Here is a 22,593-nt window from a genome sequence, read left to right as displayed (position 1 = left end):
ATGAATACCTGTTGTTCTTCTATTCCAATGAGCATATTCTAATACTTTGTTGATAACTAACATAACACAAATCTGTTTGATCTCTCCCTTTTCTGTACCCTTTCATTCAAGAAATCAAGAAGTCTGAAGTAGGGCTGGGGTTTTAGCTCAGCGGTAGAGTGCTTACCTTACAAGTGTGGGGCACTGGGTTCGATCCTCAGCACCACACAATAAGTAAATAAAGGTATTGTGTCTATCTAAAACTAAAAAAAAAAGATATTTAAAAAAAGACACTCAGTTTAAATAGTAGTGATGATAAGGGATATCTTTGTTTTATTAAAGATGAATGACCTTTCTCTATTAAGTGTGCTTCTTGTTATGACTGTGTGTGTATATATATACATATGTACATATAGATACATGTGTATATATGTACATATATATTGGGAAAGAAGGGAGAGAGAGGACTAACATAAAAAATGTACAACTAACATAAAAATACATAAAATTATCATGTGATCCAGTAGTTAAACCCTAAAAACACATACCATAAGGTAAAAAGGGATGAATTTTATTAAATCAAAATTAGTTTAGAATGTGAATGAGAAACCATGAAAAAATATTGGCTATATTTAATATCTAAATTTTTTTATGGAATATACAAAAAAGTCTGGAAACCCACAATAAAAGGACAGGGAAACCATTATAAAATGGGCAAAATATTAATAGGTAATTTATGGAAAAGGAAGCCCAAGTGGCTTCTAGATATATGAAAAAAATAATCAAATTCATTAGTAATGAAGAAATAGTAGTTAAAAGCGAATATCTAATGTATGTTAGTAAGGGCGACAAAAAACAAGAGAATAATGCCAATGATGGTGAAGAGGGAAACTGGAACACTTTTTGAATGATCGGTGAAGATGGAGATGTTTGGAAAGCATGTAAGCCAATAATAACGTAAGATTTTTGGAGTTTAGATAGTGGAGTTAACACAAAAAAGGATTATATGTCTAGGAAATATTTTTTATAAGGAACAGTAGCCTGTGTAAGAATGAAACCTACTTAAAGATTCTGAAGAAAAAAATATTTAAAAACAAGCAAATCCGTGATTTTTTTTTTACATTCAACTTCTTTTGCTCAGAGTCCTTACTGGGGAGATTCAAAAGAGACCGTTCTTTCACTCTTTTTTCCCCTTTCTCTTTTTCTCCCTCTGTCTCTCCTTTCCTTCCTTCTAGTAAATGAATAAGAACATGGTTTTGGAACCAGTTTTATTTAGATTTAAATCTTGGCTATATCACATATTAAAATTATTATTTATGGCAAGTTAGTTAATATCTCTGATTCTTGGTTTATGTATAAAACTTGATTAACAATATCACGCACAGCTGTTAAGTATCAACGAAACCAGTGAAGCATGCCAAACACTGTGCTTGGCACTCAATGAACATAGCTGTGATTTTCAATAATTATAGCTCAACAAGCCACTGCTAAGTGTCTACATTGCATAAAGAAAGTATGAGTATCTGGGAGTAAAATTCTAAATAATTATGGCCTCTGTCCTTGAGAATTGTCACACACAAATGGAGGAGACTGAGACCATTATACTATCATAAATCACAAAGACTACTATAAAAGATAAGAATATTTCTGTGCAACTAGAACAGGAAGATAAGAGAGTCCCAAGGAAAACTTTACAGAAGAAGTGACAATTAATCCTCTCTAATAGGGTTTCATCACTTCTATGTCCTTTTGTAAGGCCGGCTATGCCCCAAACAAATCCTCATTGATGGTTCTCAAGTGACAATGAGGTCTTTAGGGAGGGGATGAATACGTGGTTCTTGTAGTTTATCAGCTCTAGTGGTTCCATCATGGTAGTAAATAGAAGGATTCGTGGTTGCAAAATTCAAAGATTTTCCCTGAGTTTTTTGGTAATTATTGATGATATTTATAATTGTGGCTCTCATTATAGTGACATCCTTTACTTAACTTTTGATAGGTCTGAATAGTGCTTAGAATCTAGTCCAGTTTCATCCTGCTAAGTTCATGCATTTGCATTTTAGGGTGTGATTTTAATCAACTAATGACATTCTTTCTCTTTAGCCTTTCAGGTGGCAATGGTGATATTTTTGAGAATTTTGTTTCTTGTGTTTTCTGGGATAAAGCTAAATGAATCTGCCAATTTAAATCAGAAAATGTGTAATGCTTGAAGTATTATATAAAATAAATTTCAAATGTATTTACCATCTATAAACATTGAGTTATAAGATAGCATAAGAAAAGTATAGAATAATTTGTGCTGTCCTGAAACTTTGGTTCAGATTATACACTAGTCTTAACTTTTAGTCCATCTTGGTTTAATAAATGCTTTTGTTAAAGGATACTATATTAAAAGACAGTACCCTCAAATCTGAATAGTGCTTCTGAGAAATTGTGAAAATCTCACAGAATTCAAATAGGAAGAAATAGAGATCTTAACATTTCAGGAAAAACCAGGAGGGTGAGCAGTGCTCATAGGTGGGGAAACACAAGCCAAGTCCAGGAGAAATGAAAAATGCTGTTATCCTGAGGGTGAAGTCACATGCTTTGAAAAATAAATTTGGATTAATTTGACATGGAAGGCCTTGGGTGCGTGGAAAATATGTGGATTTGAGACAGTGACAAGCTATTGACAAAGACTGAGAAGAGAATAAATATGGTCGGGGGACACTTGAGTTCACCATCACTTTTCTGGGTGATCTTTCTAAATTTAGTTTCCACCAATTATTGTGATTTAGGATGCCTGAGTAGGGCTGAAACTATCAAGTTTTTGTAATGCCAAAGTCTTAAGTCTTTCAGTATGAGCAGTGTAACCTTTTAATACCAATAGGATAACTTTATACAACTTATTTTCCATTCGAAACTCATTGCCCTAGTGTAAGTAATCTTTAGTCCCTCAGTTAAGAAATCTTGTAAGATGTTTAAATCTATTTTATTTATACTACTCATTATAAATGATCATATTTTTTTGTGTGTATACATTCCCCTTCCAACATTAGAATGAAGTTTCCTGAAGGCAGGGGTAGTGTTTCATTTATGCTTGTGCTTCTATAACATATAATATTAGGCTCATCATAGATATACAGTATTTTGATGGACAAATTAATGGCACTGAGTAGTCTCTAGGTCTGTCAGTCTACTGATCAGCTTCCATGATATAATGTACAAATTTTCCACCACAAATATTTAATATATGTTTATATTAACATAGTCAATGCTACCAACAACACTAAGACATACATAATAGTATTGTTCATAATTTGAAAAAAAAAATGTGATACATAGGGTTTTTCAGTAAATTTTTTATGTTTTCATAGTTGGGATTTAAATTAAACTTTCTGATATATAAATCTTTGTTCTTTTCAATGATAGGTACACTATTATCTGAAACTAAGAACTATAGTAAACTAGTAAGCTAAAGAAGAAAAAGTATTTCGGCTTTAATGAACAGGAAGAAAAGACTCACTCATATTCTTTGCATTTATTTTTTTCCTGGCTTCATCCAATCATGATTAGTCCTGAGGGTAGTGAGTGGAGTCTTCAAATACCTATCTACCTTAATTGTTCCAAGATGAATGGATAGAGGTGACCTCACCTTTTGAAGCAGTGAGCTGCCGACAAGATCCATGTGTTACTGATCAGGATGCCTCCACAGTGGTGGACATTATTGAGTTGTAGACTGACTTGCCATGGCCAGTCACCCTCCTCAGCTAGTGTACCTCCAATGATTCTCTCTTCAGACAGTGTTATTAGGTCTGGACGGGCCCCACATTCTAAGAACAAAGGTATTAATGAGCTGGGAAGACTATGATTCATTTACATTTGGGAGATTTCTGCAGAGATTCCCCATTACTTATGACTTTGTCTTTTATGGATTATCTCCCCAGGATATGATAGAATTTCAAAAAGCAGGATCAACATGCTATTATCTTTAAAGTACTTGTGTGACTATTCTTGCCTGTTGACTGCATTCTAGAGAATGTTTCTGAATTTAATTGGCATTGAATTTCAAATTCTGGAGCAGCTTCAGAGTCTCTAGAATGCTTCATGAGTGGTAAGGGTTAGGACTGATCATTGAAGGATATGACAGTTCAGGCCAAAACTCCTGGGAAATTCTATTTTTCTTCATAAATTCCAATTCACAGTGTGTTTTGCAAATCTGCATCATGGATATCCCCTTGGAGCTTGTTAGAAATACTGACTTCCAAAAAAAAAAAAATAATAAAAAGAAATAAAGAATAAAAAAAAAAGAAAAAAAAAAAAAAAAAGAAATACTGACTTCCAGGGCTGGGGTTATAGCTCAGTGGTAGAGCATTTGTCTAGCATGTGTGAGGCACTGGGTTTGATTCTCACCATAGCATATAAAGAAATAAAATAAAATAAAGTTTCATTGACAACTAAAAAGAAAAAGTAATACTGGCTTCCACATCAGTGAACAATTCAGAAGGTACTACAGGCATTTTGGCCAGGTCCAGCGTGGATGAGTGCAGAGTTAACTACCAGAGGATGCAGTGCCGGCCATAAATCAATTAATTACTAATAAACTTATCTAATCAATAAACGCATAAGAGCCAATAATCTTTTCAATTGGAAGGGGGTGTGGCAGATCGGGCCACATCAGATCTGGCCTCCAACAAGATGGAGAACCCCACCTTCACCTTTATGTATAGTCACATAGGTAAAGGGGCTTGGACCAGGAGGGGCTGCTTCTGTGAGGAACAGGATGGAGTGGAGTTAGGGAAGCCATTTGCTTAGGGAATTAGCACATCCTCACATGGTGAGCCATTCCATACAGGGCTACTTACTCCTAGGCTATCTGAAACAGCCTAGGACCACCAGTTCCTGGGAGTCTGTTTCTGCTAGACATGGATGGCTCACCACAAGGTACGTTTTGATGAGAGATACACATTGAAGTTGGAAGAAAATTGATCTCATCAACCAGCTTTCTTAGGGGTATTGCAGTTTATCATGAAGGTTCCAGTCCACCTCCAGACCTGATTGTGTAACCACATGTCCCCTTGAAAGGGAAATGCTTTAGGGCCACAGAATAGGCCTTAGGGTAGGTAGTAAGTGGACATTTCTCGTATGGAGTTATAGGTTTATTTAAGTGTCTTAAGAAGCCCACAAGTGCTCCCGTTGCCAGAGCTGAAATGGGCAGGGGTGGGCTAATCACACAATTCCTCTCAATTTCTGTGCTCTGTTTTACCTTATTAGTCTTTTACCAAGCAATTAGAGGTAAACCACCAACTACTTCTATTGCCGGACTGACTCTTAAGTAACACCCTGCTTCGATAGGTATTTTTTTTTCTTGCAAATTTCCCAAATAGAAGACTAGATTTCCATTAAGAACATGTATGGAACTTAGGTTCCTTTGCTGCATCCTGCAAATAAATTCCCTAGTGAATTATGAAAGCACATTTTATTCAGAATAAGCATGAACTAAATGTATAGTGAAGTTTAAAAATACCCAGAGAGGCAGTATCACTTTGTAAAATTAGTTAAGTATCTGAGAAAGTCAACGATCCAGATCCATTTAACTAATTTCTAGCTACATTCTGTCAGCAAGAGAAATAAAGAGCACTTTTCTAGGGATTGTATCTCTGCTATTCTAGCTTGAAAGTTGGAGGATGGTGTTGGGACATATGACTTTTCCTTTAGTTTAAGGACCCCAAATGGACAAGATTTTTCATAATTCCTTTTATTATATCTATGATTGACCTAAGCAAGCTATTCTGGTGGCTAGGAGAAGCTACATAAATGGTGTCATCAAACATAATTTGTAAGTCTACAGAAATGCCACCATAAAATTGGGCAGTAAAAGCTTCCTAAAACTGCCAAGAAAATTTCCATGAGGTCAACCTTAGTACCACGTGAGTAGTACTCCACTGCTACTTCACTTATTTTTTTTTCTAAAAGGAAAAACAGCTCAAACATCACTCTATGGGTCAGTTGGGTCAGCAGTGCCTCATTTCAACAAAAACCCAACAGAATGAATTCAAAATAAAGGCACCACCTTTATAGACACCAAATTGGCAAAGAGCACAAGAGACTTGCACTTTGACTCCTTATATTTTGGCAAACCATCTTTATAAAATAATTTTAAAACTTAACTTACCTTGAGTGAAAAAATGTTCTGTATCCTGGCCAGTAATTGCTAGTGTTTGAAAAAAAAAAGAATGAGACTAAGATCAACAAAATACAAGATTGAAATAATTTCTATCTACATTCTTTTTTTTTTTTTTTTTGTACCAGGGATCAACCCCAGGGCCAAAGCAAGCACTCTACCAACTGAGCTATCTCCCCAGCCCTCCACATATATTCTTAAAGTGTAGTACTAACACAACCAGAATCAGAATCACTGGGAGGATTTGCTGAAATGCTGATTCCTAGTCTCCATCCTAATCAGCTAAAAGAATCTCTTGAGTCATGGACCCCAGAAATCTCTGTGTTTACAACTTTCCCGAATTTATTGTTAAGCACCCTAATGTTTGTGCTAAAATGTCTCATCAAATACTTCCTATTTCCTTGCTCTCAAGTCACTCATTATTGCTGGACAAACAAGAACATAACCAAGTCATTGAAATACAGTATGAGAAATGTTGTAGCATAAGTCAATTGTTCATTTATTCAAATATAACCTGTAAGGACATATTGGTGTATACATGTATTATTGTACTGATTCTAGTCTTTTTTTAAAAAGATGTTTTTAGTTGTCAATAAACCTTTTATTTTATTTATTTATATGTGGTGCTGAGAATTGAACCCAGTAGTTCACACATGCTAGGTAAGTGCTCTACCACTGAGCACTTGCCCTCCACCCCCCTACTGATACTATTCTAAGTACTGCAGATTTAACAGTGATCAAATTATAGGGGTCTGCTCACATGTAATTTGCAGACAGAAATTAATCAAATAATTATTCAAATGAAGTTAAAACTAAAGTGAAAAGGAGAAAATAGAGAGTAACTGATGTTACCAAGTAAACACAGAAGTTATTATGGAGGAGGAAATGACATTTGAGCTGGAGGAAATGACATCTGTACAGTATTTTACAAATCCTAAAAGGGATTTGTCAAGCCGATAAGTGGGAGAAAATATTCCACATGGAAGGCATAGTGGGAATAATTGCATGGAGGTGTAGGATGTTTGTGGTGAAATAAAGTCAGCAGAATTAGTATATGTGTTGAATGCAGAGAGATGGTGGGAGAGCCAGGAAAGAAATCTGTAATGATATCAGATAGCAAAGGTCCCAATAAAAACTACAAGACAGTTTCCCCCACATGTCCAATGGTCATTTCAAACATAATGTGACCAAATTTTATCCAAAATTTGCTACTTATATTTCCTCCTTTTGTTAATGACACTACTTCCATTGGTAGCTAGAAAATATCTCAAATTCCCACTTTCTCATCATACATTTTATTTATTTATTTATTGTGGTGCTGGGGATTGAACCCAGGGCCTTGTGCATGGGAGGCAAGCACTTTACCAACTGAGCTATATCCCCAGCCCACTCATCATACATTTTATTAATCTCCATGTTTTTCAACTTGTAATAACTGCCCTTTGAATTATTCTAATTCTCCCTATCACCTCTCCTTTTAAAATTTTTTTGGTGATACTAGGGATTGAACCTACGGACACTCAACCATTGAGCTACATCCCAAGATTTTATTTTTTATTTTGAGACAGGACTGTTGCCCAAGTTGTGATTCTCCTGCCTCAGCCTTCTGAGTAGCTTCCCTATCCCTTTTGTTACTACTTTAGTTCATGCTTTCATCATTTGACACCTAGTACTAGTAATAATAACCTTCAAACTGAACTCTCTACTGCCACTTTTGTATTTTTTTAATTCATTCATTTTGTCCAGACTGACCATTTCTAAAAATATATGTCAGATCACAAAAAAGTATATCCCATACTTTCAAAGTTCTAAAACTGGGTTTTCATGTTCTCTAAAACCAATTTATGCAGTTATTTCTATCTAGAAGTGTTACACCATTTGGGTATCACGTTTGCTTTGTAAGCTTCAGTGGAGCCACGGCATCCTTTTGGAAGCAGGAAATAAATAAAGCTGTGTATTCTTCATTTGAATAAGAGTGACTTGGGTTTTAACCCTGACTGCCATGTGCTAAACATAAAACCTTGAGCAATTGTATATTCTTTCTAAGTGGAGACAATAAAAGTATCTATGGTTTATGGATGTTGTGAGGATTAAATTAAGGAAACCCTACTTAATATTCCAAAGCCAAAGTCCATCCATCCTCCTTGATGAATTGTTTGCTGAGAGATATCAAGAACACTTGTTTCTTCATTTCCTGAATTCTGGCAGCAGTAGCTGTGTTTGGTCATTGGGTGCTTGGTTATATGTTCTCTTGATTGTCAAGTCTGCTATTTTGTTCGCTATCTTGCATTGGGATGTCTTTTGGTTCATTGGGGTTCTGGGGGATGGAAATCACTATTGTATCCCCAAATTTTGTAACATAATACTAAACAATGAACAAACACTTGGAAAGTGCTTTTGGAAGAATTCCTTCATGTGTCAGAACAGAAGTAATATTCAGTTGCTTAAATAACTGTAGTACGTGGGCATCAGGAGTCAGAACACAGACCATGGAGTTTGAGCTGTGTCTTTGAGTTCTTTCCAATGTGATTAACTCTTTAGTCTATAGTGGGAAATGGGGGCATTTGGATAACTTGGACAGCAATTTTGTGGGCCTAATACAGTGATCGCTTACCAACAAACAGGAAAGCATTATAATATTTTTAACAACTAGTACTGCTGTAGCAGGTGCATACTAGCCCAGTGTGAGAGTCATGAATATCTTTTCAATTTGAACTCCATATGAGGAAATCATGGCTATTTAAGCTAGTAGTAAAAGGCAAAGTTGGTGGGGTGTCCTTTATTAAGTAATTCCTTTCTTTCATTTATGCAAAAATTATTTATCAAATATCTATTCTATACTAAATACTGGGTGGTAGAACAGTAAAAGTAAGCACAACAATTCTTGCCTTTAAGAAACTTACAGAGTAGAATGAAACCAGCCAAACATTATACAAATAGTTACATAAATTAGCATATCAGTTGTGAAAAATAGCTTGGAAGTGGCTCAAAAATCCTAGAAATAGAACTACCATGTGATTCAGCTATCCTACTACTGGATATATATCCAAAGAAATTGAAATCAGTTGTTAAAGCAACATCTGTACATCATGTTTACTGCAGCACTGTTCACTATGGCAAAGATGTGGAATCAGTGTAGGTGCACATCAGCAGAAGAATGGGAAAAAAATGTGGTGTATAAACACAGAAGAATATTATTCAGCCAAAAAAATGAGTGAAATTCTGTCATTTGCAGCAGTATGGACAGAACCAGAGGACATTATGTTAAGTGAAATTAAGTCAGGCACAAAGAGATAAATACTGCATGTTCTCAAAAGTTGACTTCAAAAGAAGTAGAGACTAGAATAATGATTACCAGAGCCTTGAAGGGTGGGGGAGGGAGAGATGGAGAAATGATGGACAATGGGTTCAGGGGTGCAGGTGCAGCTGGATAGGAGGAATAATTTCTAACGTTCTATAGCATTGTAGGACATGTTGACAGCAATCGAATATTTCAAACTAGCTAATAAAGAGGATTTTAAATGTCCCTAGTACAAAGAAATATTATGTCTGAGGTTATAGACATGCCAGCTACCCAGATTTACTCATTATACATTATATGCATATATGCATATGCCACTGTGCCTCAGAAGTATTTATAATTACTGTGTGTCAATTAAAAATAAAATACATTTTTTTAAAAGAAGCATTATCACAATTTTCTCATGTAGCCCTGAAACATCAGGCAGGCTTCCATTTACAAAGGAGAAAACTGAAACTGAAAATCTTAGATTCTGAATTCTAAAATTAGTTGCTGTTCGAACATTCCCTTAAAGGATCAACCTAAGCAATCTCAGCAAGATAGTGAATTTTTATAATACCAAGTATGCTTTCCTACCTCGTTTTACTATACACAAGACTCAAACAGAATGGAAAAATGCATTTTGGAACAGATTAAAATGTATTGCCCTCATGTGGACACTGGGAAATCTTTTCCCATGTTGAAATTATTCCATTTGAAAAGAAAATAGTCTCTTTTAAGATAAAGAAAACCACTGAAAAGTAAAAAATTAGAATGTTTTATATTAGAAAGCTATATAGTATATACATATATATTTAGCTTTTTAATATATTATTTTATAAAGTTTAATTCAAAAGAAAGAAAAGCCAGTTTCTGATTTAATTAAGATTTAAATTTGAATTACTAAACTTCAGGGATATATTGAAATAAAATTGCATGCAAAAAATGATACTTGCATGTTATCCCAGTTGAAGGATTTATTTCCAAGTTTCCAGAGTTGTTCAGCATTTGTTGTAAAACAGCCTGAACTCTGCCTTTCATAACTTCTCCATTGTTACTTCTAGTGCACCGAAATTTCATGACGACATCTGCTATCACACCACCACTACCATCTGGCCTGCAAACCATAAAGATATTTTTTCAAATGGATAATCATGATAATTTACACTGCCTATATATTCTTCTTCTTTTTATTTTCACATTTCTTTTTTTTTAAGTTAGCTTTTAATTTTTTACAGACTGCATTTTGATTCATTGTACACAAATGGGGTACATCATTTTGTTTCTATGGTTGTGCACAATATAGATCCATACCATTTGTGTAATCATACATGTACATAGGGTAATGATGTCTGTCTCATTCCACCATCTTTCATACCTGATCCTTTACTTCCCTGTACATAATCTAAAGTTCCAATTGTTTTATATGAAAACATTTAAAATAATATTTACTTTAGTGTTGCTAGATATAAAAGTTGTAATTATTTGTTCAATGTCTGTTGCTCCATCAAAACTTAATTATCAATGAAAATGGCAACTGTGAACCCCAGTCACAGCTAATAGTAAAAAAGAACAGAAACTTAGAATAGAAATAAGCACAAGAAGGTGCTTATTTAATATTTTAAAGTAAATATTAAATCAGTTTCTGGAATTAATAGTAGTGCAGAACTGGCAACTAAGATAGGACAAGGAAGCCAAGAGTTATATGAAGGCATCAAACAAAATTTTCTTAACACACATTAAAGAACACTTTATCAACTAATTAAGTTGAAGATACTCCAACCTAAAGATCTAGAAATTACACTTTTAGGTATATATTTTTGATGAACCCTCTCATATGTGCATATGTAAAGAACACTTATTGTAGGATTATTTAGAATGTCAAAATATTTAAAAATTAATACACATTGAATGTTGAATAGATAAATAAACTGCAGATGTTCACTCAATAACATAATAAAATAAATGAATATAAAACAGTAAAAATGAATCAACTAGGTTTAGCTGTATTAACATGGATTCACATAAAAAGCAATTTGAGAAAATTTGTAGAAAATATTGTATTATCCTATATAAAGCTTTATATAAAGCTGGAAAACATTCAAAACAACTCTATATGTTAGCTATAGATATGTTCACATACAATAAATGTATAGGAGCATGCATGAGAAAATCATTATGGAATTTTCTTTCACATTCAACATTCAGCCCTATCAACCCTATCTTAAAGGTTTATCTGAAACTCATTATCATTGCTTTTTTGCCACTATTACTATCATCCTAAACAAGATTGCCCAAATCTCTATTCTATATCATTGAAATTACTCTATGAATTCTCCTGCTTTGAGTCTTGCCTCCTCAATTTATGCTACATGCAGCAATTTAAAGATCCTTTAAAATCTGTGTCACTAATGTTAATTGACTTCCCATCTCATTCAGCGTAACATCTAAAGTCCTTTACCGTGGCCCACAAGACCTACATGACCTTGTCTTTGGGTAGATCTCTGACTGTGATCATCTCCTACATCTCTTACTTCTATTTACTTCATTCTGGCCACACAGGTATCTTTTCTGTTTGTTGATGATCTCATGCACATTCCCACATCAAGTACTTGCTGGGTTCTTTGCCTGAAATGCTTTCTCATCTTATATTTGCAAGGCTTATTTTTGTCTTCTTCATGTCTCCATTCAAATATCATTTTGTCTGAGAAGACTTTCCTGTTTATCTCCTATGAAAAAGAAACATTCAGAAAATCCTTCTATCTCTAATCCTCATCCCCTTACCCTTTATTTTTCTTCATGATGTATATCACATCTGGTGTGTATGTGTGTGTGTATTTTTTTTTAATCATCTGGCTTCCCTTGCTGGATCACATTCCTCATGAAAATAGGTACTAAGTTTTGTTCTTTGCTGAATGCAAGTTCCATATCTATAAGTGCTTTTAATATCTGGAACATAGCAAGTCATTGAATAAATGAAGACTAGGGGAAGAAGTGGGATACAATGGTACAAAAATATGGAACCCCAACCATATTTTTAAGTTTTGTGTCTTAAAAAAGGTCTAAAAATATGACAAAAGGTTGATTTGACAAATCTGCTTGGCTTCATATGAGGCATGGTTTTGTTCATTGTTTTCTGGAATTTTCTATATATTCAAACTGTTTCATAATGAGCCTAGGGTAGTAGTGGCAGTGAAGGGTCATTTCATCTGAGGCCTGAAACATGATTGGAAAATGGTCAGATACAGGTGTATTAAATGTGCTGTTCATTTTCTGTATTCTGATAAATTGACCGCTTGGGGTGGCCTTGCAACCTTGTTTGACCCTTCCAGGGTTAGCCAATTTCTACTGGGAGTAAACAACTCACACTTGAGTATGCTTTTCAAATGAAAACTAATTCAGAGTTCACAAACCCAAACATTTCCTTTAGTGGTTTTTCATACTTCAAGCTGGTTTCACCAGTTTTAATAACCCCTGGGCTAGGCAACTGGCAACTGGGAGATAGTTCTTATGCCCCAGAACCCCTCTGAAATTATTTAAATTTGAGATATATATATATATATATATATATATATATATATGTATGTATAAGTTGCCATTAGTGGTACATATACACAGTGGAATATTACTCAGTCTTAAAGAAGAATGAAATTATGTATGTATATATACTTTGCTTTGTACCAGGGATTGAATCCAGGGGCACTTAACCGCTGAACTACATCCCCAGTCCTTATTTTTTAATTTTTAATTTTTAGACAGGATCCCTTTAAGTTCCTTAAGGCATTATTAAGTTTCTGAGGCTGTCTTTGAACATGTGATCCTCCTGCCTTAGCCTCTTGAGCTGCTGGGATTACAGGTGTGCACCACCTTGCAGGGCTCAAATTGGCCAATCTTAAACCCAGTTATCCTGCCTCATCATTCCTTCATGCAGAAACCTCAGCAGAGGCTTTTGCTTACTATTACTCCCTCTGTCCTCTGCCTCCTGACTGACCTCTGCTTCCCATGTTCCTTTCCCACCCCCAATCAAGTATGGCATGTTCCTTCCTCTTGGAAACTGAATAACAAGCTTTTTTTCCAGTGGTGATTATCTCCTGAGTTTTTGGTGTTATTTTATTCCAAATTTTCTATCAACATACTTTATTTTAAAACAGAGGATAGAGAAGATAAAGTGGTGTGTGTGTGGAGAGGGATATGTATTCATTTAAGTTTCAGGTACAGGGGACAGATTTTTCAAAGATGTGGAGGTTAGGAAGAGTGAAGAACTGAAAGAAGTCTAGTGGGGCCATTGAATAAAAAACAAGAAGGAGAATAATGAAAGATAATCCTGAATATGGAGATGGAAAAGGAAGTCAGATAAAGGAAGGTTTAATAAACTTCCTAAAATGTATATGTGTATACATATATATATATATATATATATATATTTGTGTGTGGGGGTGTGTGTGCATATATCTCACATATATGTATGTATCAGGATGCATATATATTACATATACTATATACTCATATATATACATATGAAGAATACATAAATCTTTAATACAGATGTATAATATACATATTTATATGTAAAAAATTTCATATATAATATGGATAGAGTTGCTATTAGTGGTACATATACACAATGAAATATTACTCAGTCTTAAAGAAGAATAACATTATGGCATTGTCATAAGCCATTCACAAAAAAAGAGAGCCCAAATGTTTTCTCTGATAAGTGGATTCTGATCCATGGTGGGGGGTGGGTGAGGAAGAATGAAGGAACTTTGGATTGTACAGAGGGGAGTGAGGGGAGTGGTGAGATGGGTGGGGAGGAGAGGATGAGGAGGAGAAGGATGGTAGATTGTGAGACAGATATCATTACCCTATGTAGTACATATATGAAAAGAATTTTTTAAAAAAATCACTGTCAAAAAAGTTAATGAAAATAAATAACCAAAATTTAAAAAAAAAAAAAGAGTTGTCATTAGGAGGGCTTTAACTAAGGGAATAGTATGTTTGAATTTTTGTTTTAAAAAATCCTTCTCTCTGTTACATGGAGTGTAGAGTCCAGGAGTGAAATGGACGATTGACGTGTATTTGAAGAAGAGTTTACAGATCTGGGAGATATGCAGGAAACAATTATGAAGATTAAATGGTTGAATGAGTGGGTTTAAGAGAGAGATAGGAATTAAAGATGAGCCCTGGATTTCTTTCTTGAGCAACTAGGTTGATGGTGATGTCACTGACTGAGATAGGCAACTAGAAGAGTAATATTTGAGGAGAGATGATGGGTTCAGGTTTGGATATATTAAAGTTAGGTTGTCTGCAAGATATCCATGTTATGGTATCGAGAGATGACTCTGTGTCTAGAGATGAAAGAGGACTGGCCCAGAGGTACAACTTTGAGACAAATAAGCATGTAATCGGTGATGCAGGCCTTGAAAAGAGAGAACAGAGGAGATGCATGGCTCACAGGATAGCCTGAAGTTCAATGATATTTGAGGAAGGTACAGAGAAAGGACAAGAGCTAGCAAAGGAAACTGAGAAGGAGTAGCTAGAGAAGTAAGAGGAAAACCAAGGCTGTGTAGGGTCAGGGAAACCAAGGGATGATATTATGGATAGGCCAACAGTGCCAAATACTGTTGAGAGGTCCACAAGGAGTACTAATATAGTATCTTGGGATTTCATACTTTGGATGTCTTTGTTGAACTTGACAAGAACAATTTGTATTTTGTGGTGTCATCGATAACAAGATTGTAGTAGATTGAATGGTAAGTGTGAAGTGAACAAAGGAGAGGAAATGCACATGGTGCATTTTGTCCTACAAGTTTCAAGGGCTTAAACACTCAAGCATTAATAACTAGTACAGAGACTTTTACAACAATGTTCTAATGGAAATATGTGTTGAAATGATTTTGCTTTTATAAAATACCCTTCCAACAAACTATTTTGACTCCTTTAAATCCTCATCAAAACTTATTTTACTAGAGTTATGTGCCTATTTTTTGTGTGTTCTTGAGAAAAACAGTGTAATTCCTCTCCCTACCAAAAAACTTCTGTATATTATTTGAAAGACTAAGTAATGTGCACATTTAAGGCATTTTTGGGAGGGCCAGTCAATCAGGGTGACTATTTTAGTTGGAGGAGAGGATGAACATAATCATATCACATGGACATGAATTTTTTTACAAGAAGGAACTGTAAAAAACTAGCACAAATACTCCTCCTCCTATTATTAATCTGTGACAGGCATGTCATGAATTTGGCTGCAATATCCTTTTATCATAGCATTCCAAGCAAATGAAATAAAAAAGTCACTTCTGATGTTGGTTATGACATCCTGATCTTGGGTGAATATACCCAGAACTGAAACAGTGTCCACCTCCAGGAGACATTTTTTTTACATAGACTGCATTGTGAATGCCATCTACTGCATTCAGATAACCCTGTTACAGTATGTTCATTCCAACTTTCCCTGCATCTTTTCTTCCTTCTCCTATTAAGAATTGAAGTCGACTTGGGACCAACTCAAAGCAGCTGGGTGACTCTCACCCGTTGGGAAGGCGTCCCAGATGGGATGGTGGTCCCAGAACGCAGGGAACTTTGTGAAGTAGAGCTGCCGGCGAGACGCCCCTCCCCCTGCTGGAGCAGTGAACTCGGACAACTGGGAGCCCCGTAAAGGAGGCCACTCAGCACAGCGCTGAGTCTCGGAGCAACCACTGGGGCTCCGGCGGCTGCCCAGGGGAGGAGTGGCGAGGAGAGCTGTGTGGACTCAGGACACCGGGGCCTGCCCTGAGGATGAGGAGGAGGAGCGTGGCCACTTGGATTTGGAGTGACTGCACCAGAGCTACAGGCAGTTGCCAGAGGAGAAGCTCCGCGGCGAGCTGTTTGGACTCAGAACGACTGCTTCTGAACACCGGGGCCTGCCCTGAGGACAAGGAAGAAGAAGAGGAGCGCGGCCACTTGGATTCGGAGTGACTACAACAGAGCTACAGGCGGTTGCCAGAGGAGGGGCTGCGTGGCGAGCAGTTTGGACTCAGACCACTTCTGAACACTGGGGCCTGCCCGGAGGAGTAGGAGGAGGATGAGGAGGAGCGCGGCTGGTCTTTTGGACTCGCAGTGACTGCATTAGCGCTCCAGGCGGCTGCTCAGAGGAGAAGGCGAGTGGTGAGTTGTTTGGACTTAAAGTGACAGCGCCTGAACACAGGGGGGCTGCCTGGAGGGGAAGCGTGGTGGGTCGCTTGGTCTTGAGTGGCCGCACCAGAGCTCCGGGCGGTTGCCCAGAGGACGCGTGCAGCGGGTCACGTGGATTCAGAGCCACTCAGAGCGACCGCTCCTGAACACACAGGGGGTTATCTGGAGAAGGAGGAGGAACCGGGAGGGTCACTTCGACTCGGAGTGATTGATTGCCCAGGGCTACGGGTGGTTGGTGGGAGGTGGAGGCACGCAGTGAGTTTCTTGGACTCCTAGTGACCGCACCGGAATACTGGGCGGCTGTCTGGAGGAAGAGGCCTGTGGTGGGTCTCTGGGACTCACAGCGATTGTACGGGGCCCCAGGTGGCTGCTCAGAGGAGGGGCCGCATAGCCAGGCGATTAGGTGCAGAGCAGGGTCCCAGGATCTAGGAGGCTTCTGGGTGGAAGAGCCGCACAGAGACAGGCTTAGGGCGGAGCGAAGGTTCCAGGCCTGCAGGCAGATTCTCTGAGGAGGGGCAGCCTAAGGAGATTCATCTGCGAAGGGTGAGGCTCCCAGGCCCAGGAGGTAGGGCCGGGCCCCTGGGAACTTTGCAGAGGAAGGCAGCCCAGCCCAGGCGATAGCTGTAAATTGAGGGGAACGTCTAGGAGGGAACTGACCAGCGAGACCTCCCCACTGGGTGAGTCTTCCCTGCCGGGTGAGGTTTCCCCACAAGGACGGTAAAACCAGAGACTCAGGCCCAAACAGGCCTTGCCTCAGCCCACAGCCGAGGTCCCCTTTGGATGACTATTGGTCAACAAGTGGAGGCACCTCTGCCCACTAGCAGGGATTATACCCCACCTGAAGGCCACCACTCCTAGAGAGGCAGCTTCCTTGTGGAGCACCGCATTATCAACTTCCTCCAAGACTTCAGCCTACTGAAGGCTAAGGGGGGATATATATAGAACTCTTCAGGGACACTGTAAGTTAATAGAGGAAATCTGCAATATCTCAGTGGTCCACTGATACCTGACCAATATGAGAAAACAAGGAAAGAAAATGCTGCAAACAAATCTAAATGTTACATCAATAAAACCCAATGACAGCATGGCAGAAGAAATGACAGAAAAGGAGTTCAGAATGTACATAATTAAAACGATCAGAGAAGCAAACGATGAGACGAAAGAGCAAATGCATGCACTGAATGATGAGATGAAAGAGCAAATGCAAGCATTGAATGATCGCACCAATCGACAGTTAAAAGAGCAAATACAGGAAGCAAAAGATCATTTCAATAAAGAGTTAGAGATATTGAAAAAAAACCAAACAGAAATCCTTGACATGAAGGAAACAATAAACCAAATTAAGAACTCCATAGAAAGCATATCCAATAGGATAGAACACCTGGAAGACAGAACCTCAGACATTGAAGACAAAATATTTAACCTTGAAAACAAAGTTGAACAAACAGAGAAGATGGTAAGAAATCATGAACAGAATCTACAAGAACTATGGGATATCATGAAAAGGCCAAATTTAAGAATTATTGGGATTGAGGAAGGCCTAGAGAAACAAGCCAAAGGAATGAACAATCTATTCAATGAAATAATATCAGAAAATTTCCCAAATCTGAAGAATGAAATGGAAAATCAAGTTCAAGAGGCATATAGGACTCCAAATACACAAAATTACAACAGACCCACACCAAGGCACGTTATAATAAAAATACCTAACATACAAAATAAAGACAGAATTTTAAAGGCTGTGAGAGAAAAGAACCAAATTACATTCAGGGGGAAACCAATACGGATATCAGCAAATTTTTCAATCCAGACCCTAAAAGCTAGAAGGGCCTGGAACAACATTTTTCAAGCCCTGAAAGAAAATGGATGCCAACCAAGAATCTTATACCCAGCAAAACTTACCTTCAAATTTGATGATGAAATAAAATCCTTCCATGATAAACAAAAGATAAAAGAATTTACAAAAAGAAAGCCAGCATTACAGAACATTCTCAGCAAAATATTCCATGAGGAAGAGATGAAAAACAAAGAAGCAAATAAGCAAAGGGAGGAATTATCCTAAAGGAATTGTCAAATAAAGGAGGAAACAAGTTGTGTCAAACAAATAAATAAATAAAATTTAAAAAATGAACCAAATGACCGGGAAACCAAATCATATCTCTATAATAACCCTGAATGTTAATGGCCTGAATTCATCAATCAAAAGACATAGACTGGCAGATTGGATTAAAAAGAAAGATCCAACAATATGTTGCCTGCAAGAGACTCATCTCATAGAAAAAGATACCCATAGACTAAAGGTGAAAGGATGGGGAAAAACATACCATGCACATGGACTCAGCAAAAAAGCTGGAGTATCCATCCTCATTTCAGATAATGTGGACTTCAAGCCAAAGTTAATCAGAAGGGATAAAGAAGGTCATTTCATACTGCTTATGGGAAGCATAAATCAGCAAGATATAACAATCATAAACATCTATGCCCCAAACAGTGGCTCATCCATGTATGTCAAACAAATCCTTCTCAATTTCAGAAACCAAATAGACCATAACACAATAATACTAGGTGATTTTAACATGCCTCTCTCACCACTGGACAGACAAAAATTGAACAAAGAAACCATAGATCTCAATAACACAATCAATAATTTAGACTTAACAGACATTTATAGAATATACCATCCAACCAAGAGCGAATACACTTTCTTCTCAGCAGCACATGGATCCTTCTCTAAAATAGACCATATATTATGCCACAAAGCTAATGTTAGCAAATACAAGAAGATAGAGACACTACCATGTATTCTATCAGATCATAATGGATTGAAGTTAGAAATAAATGAAAGAGTAAAACACAGAAACTATTCCAACATCTGGAGATTAAACAATATGCTATTATATGATGAATGGATAACAGAAGATATTAGGAAGGAAATTAAAAAATTCTTAGAGTTAAATGAGAACAAAGAAACATCATATCAAAATCTCTGGGACACTATGAAAGCAGTACCTAGAGGGAAATTTATTTCATGGAGCGCATTTAATAAAAGAAGTAAAACTCAACAAATAAACGACCTAACACTACAGCTCAAAGCCCTAGAAAAAGAAGAACAGAACAGCACCAAAAGTAGTAGAAGACAGGAAATACTTAAACTCAGAGCTGAAATCAATGAAATTGAAACAAAAGAAACAATACAAAAAATTGACAAAATAAATAGTTGGTTCTTCGAAAAAATAAACAAAATTGATAAACCTTTAGCCACACTAACAAAGAGAAGACGAGAGAAAACCCAAATCACTAAAATTCGAGATGAACAAGGAAATATCACAACAGACAGGATTGAAATACAAAACATAATTAGAAGCTATTTTGAAAATCTATACTCCAACAAAATAGAAAATTTCGAAGACATCAACAGGTTTCTAGAGACATATGAATTGCCTAAACTGAACAAGGAGGACATAAACAATTTAAATAGACCAATTTCAAGTACTGAAATAGAAGAAGTCATCAAAAGCCTACCAACAAAGAAAAGTCCGAGACCAGATTGGTTCTCAGCCGAGTTCTAGAAAACCTTTAAAGAAGAGCTCATTCCAATACTTCTCAAAGTATTCCATAAAATAGAAGAGGAGGGAACCCTCCCAAACTCATTCTATGAAGCCAATATCACACTGATACCTAAACCAGACAGAGACTCATTAAGGAAAGAAAATTTCAGACTAATATCCTTAATGAACATTGACGCAAAAATTCTCAACAAAATTTTAGCAAATCGCATACAAAAACATACTAAAAAGATAGTGCACCATGATCAAGTGGGTTTCATCCCAGGGATGCAAGGTTGGTTCAACATCAGGAAATCAATAAACGTAATTCACCATATTAATAGACTTAAAGTCAAGAATCACATGATTATTTCAATAGATGCAGAAAAAGCATTTCATAAAATACAGCACCCCTTCATGCTCAAAACACTAGAAAAAATAGGGATAGTGGGAACATTCCTTAACATTGTAAAGGCATTTATGCTAAGCCCATGGCTAATATCATTCTAAATGGTGAAAAACTGAAAGCATTCCCCCTAAAAACTGGAACAAGGCAGGGATGCCCTCTTTCACCACTTCTATTCAACTTCGTTCTTGAGACTCTAGCCAGAGCGATTAGACAAACCAAAGAAATTAAAGGGATACAAATTGGAAAAGAAGAACTCAAACTATCCCTGTTCGCTGATGACATGATTATATATTTAGAGGAACCAGGAAATTCCACCAGAAAACTCTTAGAACTCATAAGTGAATTCAGTAAAGTAGCAGGTTACAAGATCAATGCCCATAAATCCAACGCATTTTTATACATAAGTGATGAATCTTCAGAAAGAGAAATTAGGAAGACTACCCCATTCACAATAGCCTTGAAAAAAATAAAATACTTGGGAATCAATCTCACAAAAGAGGTGAAAGACCTCTACAATGAGAACTATACAACACTAAAGAAAGAAATTAAAGAACACCTTAGAAGATGGAAAGATCTTCCATGTTCTTGGATAGGAAGAATTAATATTGTCAAAATGGCCATACTACCTAAGGTGCTATACAAATTCAATGCAATTCCAATTAAAATCCCAATGACGTACCTTACAGAAATAGAGCAAGCAATTATGAAATTCCTCTGGAAGAATAAGAAACCCAGAATAGCTAAAGCAATCCTTAGCAGGAAGAGTGAAACAGGGGGTATTGCAATACCAGATCATCAACTCTACTATAAAGCAATAGTAACAAAAACGGCATGGTATTGGTACCAAAATAGAAAGGTAGATCAATGGTACAGAATAGAGGACACGGACACAAACCCAAATAAATACAATTTTCTCATACTAGACAAAGGTGCCAAAAATATGCAATGGAGAAAAGATAGCCTCTTCAACAAATGGTGCTGGGAGAATTGGAAATCCATATGCAACAGAATGAAACTAAACCCATATCTCTCACCATGCACGAAACTAAACTCAAAATGGATTAAGGACCTCGGAATCAGACCAGAGACCCTGCAGATTATAGAAGAAAAAGTAGGTCCAAATCTTCACCTTGTTGGTCTAGGATCAGACTTCCTTAACAGGACTCCCATAGCACAAGAAATAAAAGCTAGAATCAACCACTGGGATAGATTCAAACTAAAAAAGCTTTCTCTCAGCAAGGGAAACTATCAGCAATGCGAAGAAAGAGCCTACAGAGTGGGAGAATATCTTTGCCAATCATACTTCAGATAGAGCACTAATCTCCAGAATCTATAAAGAGCTCAAAAAACTCTACTCCAAGAATTCAAATAATCCAGTGGACAAATGGGCTAAGGAAATGAATAGACACTTCACAGAAGAAGACCTACAAGCAATCAACAAACATATGGAAAAATGTTCAACATCTCTAGTAATAAGAGAAATGCAAATCAAAACCACCCTAAGATTCCATCTCGCCCCAATTAGAATGGCGATTATCAAGAATACGAGCAACAACAGGTGTTGGCGAGGATGTGGGGAGAAAGGTACACTCATACATTGCTGGTGGGGCTGCAAATTAGTGCAGCCACTCTGGAAAGCAGTGTGGAGATTCCTTAGAAATCTTGGAATGGACCCTCCATTTGACCCAGCTATCCCACTCCTTGGCCTATACCCAAAGGACTTAAAATCAGCATACTACAGAGATACAGCCACATCAATGTTCATAGCTGCTCAATTCACAATAGCCAGACTGTGGAACCAACCTAGATGCCCTTCAATTGATGAGTGGATAAAGAAACTGTGGTATATATATATACAATGGAATATTACTCAGCCATAAAGAATGATAAAATTATGGCATTTGCAGGCAAATGGATGAAATTGGAGAATATCATGCTAAGTGAGATAAGCCAATCTCAAAAAGCCAAAGGACGAATGATATCGCTAATAAGTGGAGGATGACACATAATGGGGAGGAGGGAAAGGTTAGTGTTAGGGTTAGAG

The 22,593-nt window shown here is 36.9% G+C and overlaps 1 protein-coding gene across 1 annotated transcript in view; it reads right to left on the bottom strand.

Moving 5' to 3' along the window:
• The window catches only part of LOC306669826 (transmembrane protease serine 11D-like), a gene marked incomplete at both ends in the record, with an annotated part of 37,240 nt that overhangs the window by 5,439 nt on the left and 9,208 nt on the right, over window positions 1-22,593 (bottom strand). The window contains 3 exons of the mRNA XM_079153976.1: window positions 3,611-3,788; window positions 6,131-6,169; window positions 10,376-10,536. Of these exons, the coding sequence (XP_079010102.1) occupies window positions 3,611-3,788; window positions 6,131-6,169; window positions 10,376-10,536 (378 nt within the window). The remainder of the gene's footprint in view (window positions 1-3,610; window positions 3,789-6,130; window positions 6,170-10,375; window positions 10,537-22,593) is intronic.

The sequence above is a fragment of the Sciurus vulgaris genome (assembly GCF_902686455.1).
Source record: "Sciurus vulgaris genome assembly, chromosome: 9".
Classification (NCBI taxonomy): domain Eukaryota; kingdom Metazoa; phylum Chordata; class Mammalia; order Rodentia; family Sciuridae; genus Sciurus; species Sciurus vulgaris.
Note: the sequence above shows the minus strand (reverse complement) of the source record. Positions and strands in the feature narration are given on the sequence as shown.